General features: G+C 41.2%; 1 protein-coding gene across 1 annotated transcript; it reads left to right on the top strand.

The window, feature by feature from the left end:
• Nucleotides 1-429: 429 nt before the first annotated feature.
• Nucleotides 430-4,769, top strand: LOC117538262 (tripartite motif-containing protein 2-like). Its single transcript, XM_034203858.1, has 5 exons — nucleotides 430-598; nucleotides 736-904; nucleotides 1,280-1,350; nucleotides 1,448-1,588; nucleotides 1,663-4,769. Exons 1-5 carry the CDS (start codon nucleotides 440-442, stop codon nucleotides 1,813-1,815), a joined length of 693 nt encoding a protein of 230 aa, XP_034059749.1. The 5' UTR covers nucleotides 430-439; the 3' UTR covers nucleotides 1,816-4,769.
• Nucleotides 4,770-12,122: the final 7,353 nt, after the last annotated feature.

Consider the following 12,122-nt stretch of genomic DNA (forward strand, 5'->3'; position numbering starts at 1 on the left):
GACAGCAACAATCAGTGTGTCCAGGTAAAGCACCTCCAACTAATACAAACGTTGTACTTTTAAAAAGGTTAAGCTCATTAGTCTAGTGGGTAGAAGGGGGTATCATGCACCCCCCTGAACATTTTACATTTAATGCTAAAGCACCAGGACTTGAGGCTAATCCGCTACCTCTTCAAATGGTTTGGCTCTTTTCAAGCTAATGCTAAAGATGTGGCTTAATGGTAACTAATGCATCACATTCGTAAATGGTTTGGCTTATTTAAAGCTAATGCAGGATAATTGCTGCTTTGAGTTTGTTTCTTTTATGTTCATCTGCATTTATTGTAAGTCCCTTTTGATAAAAGCATCAGCTAAATGAAAGGTAGCCTTTTGTCTGGACTTCACTTCTCCAAATGGCTGTTTGAGGGTACCAATGTCTTCCCTGTCCAGATCTTCTCCAATGAGGGGGAATTTAAGAGTCGTTTCGGTGTTCGGGGGCGCTCTCCAGGCCAGCTGCAGCGTCCCCACCGGCGTGGCCGTGCATCCCACCGGTGATATCATCATCGCTGACTACGACAACAAGTGGGTCAGCATCTTCTCCAGCGAGGGGAAGTACAAGGTATGTGGCTTTGAGCTCTGTAGGAAGGAATAGGGACTTTAGGACTGGATTATCTGACGTACAGAAAATGTGTTCAAACTCTTGTGTTTTGTTGAATGTATTTTCCTTCTCGTTGGTCGTGTGTTCTGTCCATCTAGACAAAGCTTGGCTCCGGTAGACTGATGGGGCCAAAGGGCGTGACGGTGGACCAGGAAGGTCACGTGATCGTGGTTGACAACAAAGCGTGCACCGTCTTCATCTTCCAGCTGACCGGCAAGCTCGTCTCCAAGTTCGGAAGTCGAGGAAACGGTGACAAGCAGTTTGCAGGTAGAGTTTCAAAGAGATAGTCTGGATGTTAACGAAAGAGCCACAACACAATGAGGCCAACGATTAACGGTTCATAGACTTATGATCTTTCGAATGTTTAACTCCATGGATAAACGAATACTTCGTTTGTCCAAGATCTGACTATCAATAGAATTAGTTTTTCGAACAGCTGACCTCTTAGCTACTTAAAGAAGTTGAGTTGTAAGATGAAGTACACACATTAGAAGTACTTGTTGTGGCAGATAAAGTATAGTCTGTTCAGAGTGATGAGATCTGAATGCAGGTGATGTTCAACGCTGACGACTAATAACCAAAAGCATTTTAAATTCAAGATGAAGTTTGAACTGAAAGCACAATCTGTGTTTCTGTTCAAAGGTCCGCACTTTGCAGCAGTGAACAAGAACAACGAGATCATCGTGACTGACTTCCACAACCACTCTGTGAAGGTAAAGCCTTCATTACTGCAGACTACCTGAACGATCCCTTTAGTTTTAAAGTGTGTTGCTCAGGAACACTTTGAACTCTTTTTTCTGTCTCTATCAGGTTTTCACTCCGGAGGGCGAGCTGGTGATGAAATTTGGCTCTAATGGTGAGGGAAACGGCCAGTTCAACGCTCCCACTGGTGTAGCTGTGGACGTCAATGGGAACATCATCGTAGCCGACTGGGGAAACAGCAGAATACAGGTAAGAACAAGAAGCACTTACTTTGGGAGTTTGTGCAGAAACCAAATGTTCTCGCTCTGTTGAAACATTTCCAGGTATTTGACGGTAGCGGATCCTTTCTATCCTACATCAACACGTCCGCGGACCCTCTGTACGGACCCCAGGGTCTGGCTTTGACCTCAGACGGACATGTGGTCGTGGCAGACTCTGGAAACCACTGCTTCAAAGTCTACCGCTACCTGCAATGATGGAGGATTGGAGGGAAGGCGGTTGGAGGGAGTGGTTGTTGGAGTGAAGGGAGATGGTGCACGTCGTCACATTTCTAGGAGTAATTGCATGAACCTCTACCATCACATTGGAACAAGGGATGGGTATGAAAAAGGAAGAAGCAAAGAAGAAGGATTGCCCATCATTACATCAACAGACCAAAACAAAACTTTGATCTAGTTTTCTCATCTTTAAATATTAGGAAAAAGTTCCATCGTCAGCTATCGTGTGAAACGGTGAATCACAGATAACGGTGGGACAACGACTGGTCTTTGAACTACATATTCCTAACGTTTGAAGAGGGATGAAAACAGAGGGGAAATGGAAAGATGGTGGATTCAAGGGTTTGCTGCCCTCGTGCAACATCGGGAAATATCTTAGGATCACGCAAGGATGGAGTAAACACAGTTATGCAACAACTGATTCAGGAGTCACTAAGTCATAAGTCCCTCTTTCTCCCAGTGGGGCATTATTAGAAAAGGAAAATGGAGGAAGAACAATGACAGAAGAGGAGGTGAAAAACGTCTTGGAAACCACAACTTCCTAAACCCAAAATGGAGAAGAGGATCAAAGAAGTATCAAAGGTGTGAGTGTATAAATAAAGGCCTCTGTGTTGAAGGGAATTGATCGGAAGATGAAAGGGTTTCTAATGTTCTGCCTTGTGATGTATGCAATAGACAAATGATAGCCGCTAAGCTAAAAGAGGTCTACGTCTTAATTTGACATTCAGGTCATTACCACACATGACCAAAACGGTTCTGACGCTGTAGATTACATTTGGGAATCGACTCTAACATGTTGAAGCTAACATTAGCTAGCAACTTTTAGAGCTTGTCCTTGAGCAAATTACTTCCCGCAGAAAAAGACAAGTGAACGTTAAAATCCATAGATATGCGACAATAAATCCCTTGAGAAGGGAATCCTCGTCCAGCGAAGTTCAAATGGTTATAACTAAAGATTGACTTGTGATGGTGATGATAACATATTGTTTGACTAAGACACTAGGCCTCTTTTAGCCTGCTGTCCTTTGTTTGTACATTAGGATTGTCTGATTATGGAATGTTTAAATTTAGTTTCTTGTCATATGCTAGTAATCTTTACAAGTCCTAGGCAATAGATTCATCGTTATAAAGGATTGCTTGACTCTGATTGTCTGTATGACTGATTCAATTGGTTGATTGACACGATACATTTGACGGGCACCACGGTCTTGTCTGTGCTTGGTTTGAGTGGTAATATATTTTTTCCATGAGAAATCTGTTGCAAAGGAGAAAAAGAAGGTCTATAAATCTATCCTATATATTTGTGAGAACACATTTAAATGATATCGTGTAAAATGTTGGAAAACAAGGAACATATACAATCTCATTTCAATAGCCAAAAACAAGATGATTCTTTCGTTCTGTCATCTTCCATAAAACAATGGCTCAGTGTCCAATCAGCATGCCTCTGTATTATGTGATTGTCTTCATCAAACTTACTGGTTTAAACTGTAGGATCCAATTTCATAAAAACAGTTCATAAACTCCTGAATTCACAGCAAAGGACGCAAGACCAATGTTACGTTGCAAAAGCATTTACATGAGTTTTGGTAAAGTGCTATTCAATAGAAGTAATACAAAAAGCATTTAATTGATTGTTAAATAGGCAATAAAAGCATTTAAGTTATTCACGTGCAGTTATACCTGTAATATACAGAACATGTTGGGCTAACACGCGTGATCGAATAGAACACTTTATGTTAGTTATTGCTTCATAATATTTATTTATCTATTTATTTATTCATATATTTTGCCATTTATATCTTTCTATTTTTTTCTTTCTCCATTTGATTGTGTTCCACCATGTGCATTGAAATTCTCAAGTGCCCATTATATGTCTTCTTTTTGTACATCTTGTCTGTTATGTTGAATCAAAATATGATTGTTGGTATTTGATACATTTTATACTGACTGTTGTGAGCGGAAAAATCAGCATTTCAAGTGTTGTTTTATTTGTATTTCGTCAGATGAAAGTCTGTGTTGGGAAAATAACGAAGCTAGCCAATAAGAAAACAGCTTGTTAGCATTTCATTTCTGACTGAAATCAATAGACATGTTTAGCAAAAAGCTAATAAGTTAGCTGTTGCTCAGAATACAGCAGAGTACAAAGGCCAAACTTATAAACTACAATCTGCCCAAGTAAGGACATTTATTTTGAAGATTTAATACTTTAGATTTTGTAAGAAAAAGTCCATCTGGTTATACGCTAAGTTATGGCCCTTGGTTTCAATGCTGAATGCTAACAATGCTCTTTCACGGATAGCTAAAACCAAACATGTGCTATGTTCAATGAGACCATTTTGATTTAAATGAACTCCAGAGTCCCAAAAAGGATTTCATGTATTTTCCATAATGCTGATTGTCAGTTAAAAGTGCATTCTCTGACTTTGTGTTAGCGCCCAATAGTGCTGCTGAATCTCAAATAGTGCTGATCAACAGCTGGGAGGAGATTTCTGGGCCTTACTGTCAGTAAAACATGAATGTCGTTTCAAAGTTGATTTGATGGAATTGCCTTCTCAGTAATCTTGAAATGTAATGCAAAAATAACTAGTTGATGACCATTTCAAACACAATTCAAACGAGTACACATCCATTTGTGGTAACTTCGGAACAATGCATTCCTATTCCTACGTGGATTGGGTGTGTATCATTGTTGGATTTCCACCACTCAAGGAAAACTATTGCACCAATTAAGGTTTTTCTTTTCTCTCATATTGATATGTGGTGTTTTGAAACACAGTCCTTAAACTAATGAAATCTTTCATTGTCACATGCCTGCTCTCTCTCTATATTTACTATATGTCATGTCTGTTAACTGTTATGGACTGTCTCTCTAATATTCACTCCCACACTCAACTCTACAATAAAGCATTGATTCCTAAATAACCTCCAAACTTCAATGTGTAATTTTTTTTAAGACCTTGAAAACGTGAAACACACATTATGCTCATTGTTAAATGATCAGAAACGAGACTTCAGTGAGATGTGAATAACGATATGCATTTAATATCAAACCACCAGGATCACACCATTAATGAACTTCTGGATAACTCACATAACAAATCATAAACACAAACACTACATTATACACACAGTAGTCGTTGTTTATTCTGTCATTTGCATGCCCAATAGCTGCTGAATGTGATCTGCATGCATTTGGAAACAATCGTTTTGCATTTTTCCACATGTCTGATGAGCAGGCATTTTCTATTATAAATATCATGTCAATAAATACACCTGGAAAATTCACCCCGAACATGTGACACTGATTTACAACCCATACAACTTCTCAACACACAATATAAGATCCATCTACAAAAATACATTTGACATTACAAAACCTTAAAAGTGCTCTTCAACTATTAAGCATTGTACTATTGTTTGAAAATTAAAAGTTAAAAACAATGTGGTAGAAGGCTTCTCTTCTCCTTGTCAAAACCTGACACATTACCCACAATGCAACTCAACTAACAGCATATGAGTTATTTCTAACTCGCAACAAGTAATTAATGCAACCACCACCAACTCAAGTGCAATTTCTCAGGCTGATTATACATTACATTACATTACATTGCATTACATTGCATTGTATACCTTATTGTGTGTCTAAACACAACGTACATGATTAATACATATATATGCAGTATTCAACAACCCATTATTCCATTAGCCCATTCCGGCAGTGGCTCAGTCAGTAGGGGCTTGGACTTGGAGCTGTAGGGTCGCCGGTTCAAGTCCCCGACCAGAACTAAAATGTGGAGAGTGGACTGCTACTTGGAGAGGTCCCAGTTCACCTCCTGCCCTGCCGTGGTGCCCTTGAGCAAGGCACCGGACACCCCCCTTCCCCCCTCACTCCCATTGCTCCCTGGGCGCTGTACAATAGCTGCCCACTGCTCCTAGTACTAGACTCCTGGTACTAGGATGGGTTAAAAGCAGAGAACACATGTCACTGTGTGCTGTGTGCTCTGCATGTGACCATTAAAGAGGGTTTCATCCACTCTATTCTATTAGCCCATTATTCCTATGGCCAACCGTTTCAATGGTCCATTATTCCAATGGTTTATTTTTTCAATAGCCCATTAGTTCTACAAACCATTATTCCAATAATCGATTATTCCAATAATCCATTTTTCCTATGAACCATTATCCCATTATGACTTGATTTCATTATTAGTGTAATTATTAGTAGGGCACATTTTTTAAAGTAAAACAAAACGTTAAAATCACTTAAGCTTGTGTTAGAACTTATTTTCAGGGGTTCTATCCAAAACCATTGACTTTGAGTTGAGGGAACTAAAAGTCTAAATGCTGACTCATTTCAGTGTTTTTGGACTCATTCCTACACTACTCTTTCAAGAACCTCTTTAACAATAAAAATACCACCTTGCAACAACATCAGTTTTTATTAATCCATCATTTTAATTAGCAAACTAACATACTTTATTAAAGTTGTACAAAATTCAAATTGCATTCCTCAGAAAAACCTGCTACGCAAAAGTATTGGTGTGAATTTTGAGTTGATATATCCATAATCTGAATTTCTCATTTAGTCCAAATGAATAAAGGCTACGCTAGGTTAATAGACAATATCTTTCCTCGTCATCCATGCAATTTCCTCAGCAACACAACAGTTTTCCTCCCCTGTGTAGATACAGCAGTGGTAACACCAGACTGGCGGGCACGTTAAACACTCCTAAACACGACATAATTATACAGCTGTGACTTTCACGCAGGACACCCATGCCATAGACACTCAGAGAAATAATCAGCCCTGCAAACCACAGCCACAGCATTCCTGTTATGGCCAATATGGTGAAGAAAGCCCTCTGCTTTGATTGGTCAACCTTCTTCTTCTCGCCGCCTTTGTCCCCCGGCCCTGGGCGAATCAGACCACAGAGACTAGAAAGGCTGCAAAAGGACACGACTACTGAGGCGAAGACTAAAGTGCTTACAGATGCGGCAATTGGCAAACCAGGCAGGTAATGAGCTGTGGCTCCCATCATTCCAATGCTTAGCAGCCAAACGCACGCAATGCTGATGTTTCTGATCCTCGCCCCACGCTCATTTTTTAGCCCCAGGTAGATGAGGGGGTGAACAACAGCCAGGTATCGCTCCACACAGGTGAGGACGTTGAACCAGACATCTCCATAGAAAACGAAGGAAGTAGCAAGGACTGCTGCTACCCGAAGCTTTGGGTAGATTAGCATATGTGCCGCACAATGAGCAAACGACCCCCAAGCTCCAGATCGGACTCATGGCCATCTGGTGGTAGGTGATCATGTCGGAGTGGCTCGTTGTTTTGAAGGAACGCTGACGCCGCCATCGTTGGTGACCCAGGTAGAGGACGAAGGTGCAGACAGGCAGGAGGAGGATCATTCTTAAGACCAGGATGGAGTTGCCGATGTGAAAGCTAACCGTGGCGTTGGCACAAAAGCCGTCTCGAAGGCTGCTAGAGTTGGATGTGGAAGAGGAGTTAGCTGCCATATCTTCAGTATGTCTTCTGTGTTGGTCTGAGGAGAAAATAAAAACGAGAAGAATAAGGAGATACGAGCTGGCTATTCCCAATTAAATATTCCTTTTCATATTTGACATGTTGCTCGTTAGCATTATGATTGTGGTGTTGTCCGTCTGCCTGCGCTCTCGTTATGAAGGGGATTTCTTCCTCTAGGAACTACTTCAAATGTGGCACAAAAATCCACTTGAACTGATCAGAGATGACATCTTGTACAGCAACATGACTTTTCTGGCAGAAACATACCACTGCAAGGAGTTATTTCAAATTATTTCAAGTTGGTTACTTTCCAATGCAGAACAAACAGAGACAATTCGTGAGGCATTTTGCAACTCTTAGTACAAACATATGAACTGATATTAATTAATTAATTGAAGGACACTCACCTCGTTCAGTAGGGGTTCTGATTGTCCTTATCCCGTGTCTCCAAACTCACGGTACTGTTGAGGAGGCACGAGTGTACACAAAATAATCGAGTCAAAGTTATTAAGCATTATAGCTTTCAGACTGAGATATATTGTTTTCATATTTCCATATCAGTATCTGAGCATCCATCACGCTTGACTGGATTCAAATGATCCTCAGTGTTCATTCAAATCCAGTATTGTCCCGCACGGAGCAGTCTGGCAGCCAATCTCCTTCATTTGCTTCATAAACAACTTCAATACAAACAATTCCACTCTGCCTGACCCCAGCCATCACCATCATAACTATCATACATTCAATAGAAAATTATAATTTAGCATTTTAATTAGGGCTGTCGCTATTAACGCGTTAACACACATTATGGGCAATCACAGCGTTAATATTTGTGTAACCTGTGATCAATTATGATTAATCACAGAATAGTATTGTGTGTAACGCGATCATTTTCTTCTAATTGACTGACAGCACAAAGTCCTTGCATACTTTATTAATTGTCATTTAATTTTTATAGATTTAATCAGGAATAAACTCTTAGCCCAAGCATGTCCTTCTTTTACGTGGAATTTGTAAAGTTCAGCATAAGTGAGTTATTGATCCGTGAAATCTGAATCTCCCAATATCGCTCCAACTTTACTAACGAAGCCAGAAGACCGTCTCATTTCCGCTCGGTTTGCTGTTCCTTCACTTTATTTTTATATACATTTATTTCGGACGAAAACTTAGCGTGAGGAAAGGCGTGAGTGCGTGAGATATGGGTTAATCCCAGCCTCAGCAATACTTTGTGTTAACTGTTAATGAGCAAACACTAGCATGCTAAAAGACTAAACTAAGATTGGGAACATTGGTAAATACTTTACCTGGTAAACACCCACATGTTAGCATTGTCATTCTGAGCACGTTAGCATGACTGTTAATTGATTTCGTCTCTGTCTCTCCCTCCTCTTCAGGCCTCTTCTGTTTAAAAATGCCCATTAACCATTCATCCTCCACCAATGACTCCGTTTCTCATCAGTCCACCTCCTTGGTTGACTGCACCATTATTGCACTGCAATTCGCTCTTACCTTACCAACATCATCTTCCTCATCCCTTCTCTCCGTTGTTGTCCTCCGTCTTGGATTCCAGCGTTGGAAACAACAGCGATGTGGTTCCTCATCGGCGGTCACGAATCTGTCTGACTTTGTCACCTCCAACTTGGCTGTCCTGGAGCTGATTGGAGCATTAGGGGCCGCCATCGCCATTTCCGGCCGCCTCATCGGTGACCCTGTGGTGGCCAAAGCTGGGTTACTCATTTGGATTTCCCCCTGGTATGGACAAATGCTTTTTCCAATCCTCTCCTGTGTGGACCGCTACCTCGCTGTGGTCCACCCCATCACCTACCTGGTATTGAAACAGGTGTCCGGTGTCCGAATCAGAAACATCGCGACCGCCTACATTTGGCTGCTGTGCTTCGGGGGGCTGGGTTTCCATGTCCTGCTCAAGGAAGGCTCAAGGTTCTCCTATTTACCAAGCACCTGCCAATTTGCAGTTAATGTAATCTCCCTTACTGTCAGCAGCGTTTCCGTTCTCCGCGTTCTGATTCGACCCCGGCCAGGGGAGGGGGGCGGGGCCAGGAGGCGGGTTAGCCAATCACAGAAGAAGGCCTACCACACCATCCTGATCATAACTGGAGTGCTGTTCTTCAGGTTTGGGGGGAATCTGGTTTGCAATTTGGTAGGCTTCTCTTTCAACAGCGCTCAGTGTGTGGTGGTCCTGTTTGCACTGCTGTTCAATGAGCCCAGCACTCTGGTGTTACCGCTGCTGTCTCTGCACAGAGAGGGAAAACTACCGGGCTTCAAACACAACCCTGAATCACATTAGTGTGTGCAATCAGATTGTATATGAGACAAGGCTGAACTACACTAGTGTATGTTGTAATCATTACTAGGGAACTTCTTCTGCTTACGTTTAATGTCAAATTGCTGTAGAATTAGTGCCACCAAATGTTCATCTCAATGTTCCCTGTGACAGGCCCAGACCAAGCAAGGAGGCAGAGGCAAAACGTCCAAAAATATAACCTGCCAGACGACATTCCAATAAATAGGCCTACGGTTTAATCAGTTAAAAAATACTACCTTAATAATTAGTATAAATCATGTGTCAACTGTACTGTGCAATCACGCTAATAAAGTGCAATATTACCCGGCCCGAAGCCGTCAGTCCTTCGTCACATTCCCATTTCCTGATCTTTAACAGAAATGGGTGGAAAACACTTATTATGCAAAGCGTTCGATTTTGATGGAAACTTTGGCCATTAGGTACCATTATGAAACACAATGTGACTGACAGGTTAATGGAGTTTGGTCTCTATAGGTCAACTTGTTAACGATAGTACACCGGCAGTGGCTCAGTCAGTAGAGGCTTGGACTGAGCCGTAGGGTCGCCGGTTCAAGTCCCCGACCAGACCTAAATATGGAGTGTGGACTTCTACTCGGAGATGTCCCAAGTCAGCTCTTGCCCTGCCGTGGTGCCCTTGAGCAAGGCACCCGACATCCCGCTTCCCCCCTCACTCCCATTGCTCCCCGGGCGCTGTGCAATAGCTGCCCACTGCCCCTAGTACTACTGCAGGATGGGTTAAATGCAGAGGCCACATGTCACTGTGTGTACTGTGTGCTCTGCATGTGTGACCATTAAAGAGGGTTTCATCCCTCCCAATTCTTCTTCTTCTAAACGTTGGCTAGCTTGATTTCAGATAGATAGATTTTTGGAGCTTCATCTAAAACAAAAATGCATTCATTGTTGAATGAGAGTTGTATGCATCAAGACAACATTTGACTTAAAAACCAACAAACAACCAACGATTTTATTTCAAACTCTATGTAAATACATTTTCCTCGAGCAACGAGTGACTCCGCGCTCTGACTGTGAAAATAATGAAAACAAAAGTTTGCATGACACCATTTACAGTGTAGAGTGACACGAAATCCATCATTTGTTTGACAATATGCAAATAAACCACAGTCCTGCAGCTGTCTGTCGCACATGGTGCCATTAATACACACATAGGTATTAATACATGAGAATCAGATAATAGAGAATCAGAGAGCACGGAGAGACAGATCATCAATAACACCGTGACAAGGGGAGTGTTCTTTAATCAATATAACATTTAATATAATTTAAATATCTGCTTTTCAATGTTTTGCCCATGTTTGTAAAAATAATGAATCATCAATACCATTTTAGCTATTTTTATAAACCTTAATTGACTAAATATACATATCTATACATATTCTGGAATTGTATTATCACATGCTTGTATATAAGAATCTGCATAAAATAAATAAAAAGCTGCTTCTATATACAAACACTGAAACAAATGATGGTGTTTGTATGGTTTTATTGCTTTAATAATGTGGAAACGAAGGTAGACGTGATTTATTTAAACGCTTAACATCCATATTTTATACATAGGCATACGTTTTATACAATTAGATTAAATATATGTATTAAATGCAATATACACAAAACATGTCACATATACAGTATGTGTTTTGGTTGAAAAAGCTTTTACATTAAGAATGTTTTACATCATTGAATCATTCTGGAAATCTCTCAGTGCCTCTTCGGCTGCTAAATGGTGGAGGAAAAATCTTTCTCCTGTAACAACATATCCTTTTATTAATAACGCTCTTGGTGTGCCACAGGGATCAATTCGAGGCCCACTTCTTCTGAAAATAAATTTGAATGTTTTAATTGTTGCATCAGTTCATTAATTTCTCGTCTCCATTTTCTTCATAAAAGCAACCAATCAAAATGTCCGTCAACTCTTCCTCCAAGTTCCACTGCATGGACTCCAAAGTGGCAATGGTCGTCTACATTACCTTTGGCATCACAAAGATCATCCTCCTCTACCCTTTCTGTATCTTCGTCTTCGCCCTGGGTTACCAAAGATGGCGTCGTCAGCGCTCCTTCGAAACTACGAGTCACTCCGACATCTTCACCTACCACCTGGCCGCCGTAGAGATGATCCACGGGGTCGCGGGCATCACGTACGTCAGCGGCCTTATCACTGATGATGATGAGGTCACTAAAGCGGGGGTGTGTTTCGGTTATATCATTTTCTTTGGACAGATTGGCTTTCACACCCTCACCTGTATAGAGTGATACCTGGCCGTTGTTCACCCCGTTGTGTACATGGGGCTGAAAAATGCACGTGGTGTCAAAATACGAAATATTAGCTTAGCGTGCGTTTGGCTGCTGAGCTTTGCATCGAGCGGTGTAACATGTGGCTCCGGTTTGTCCAGTGGGCCGATATTCAGCTCATTGGCC

The sequence above is a fragment of the Gymnodraco acuticeps genome, unplaced genomic scaffold (genome assembly GCF_902827175.1).
Source record: "Gymnodraco acuticeps unplaced genomic scaffold, fGymAcu1.1, whole genome shotgun sequence".
NCBI classification, from domain to species: domain Eukaryota; kingdom Metazoa; phylum Chordata; class Actinopteri; order Perciformes; family Bathydraconidae; genus Gymnodraco; species Gymnodraco acuticeps.

Excerpts from the sequence above, each read along its gene's own strand:
- LOC117538262 (XM_034203858.1), top strand. The coding sequence starts at position 440 with ATGAGGGGGAATTTAAGAGTCGTTTCGGTGTTCGGGGGCGCTCTCCAG. Across the intron at positions 905-1,279 it reads CGGTGACAAGCAGTTTGCAG|GTCCGCACTTTGCAGCAGTG; the intron begins GTAGAGTTTCAA and ends TTCTGTTCAAAG. Across the intron at positions 1,589-1,662 it reads GGGGAAACAGCAGAATACAG|GTATTTGACGGTAGCGGATC; the intron begins GTAAGAACAAGA and ends AAACATTTCCAG.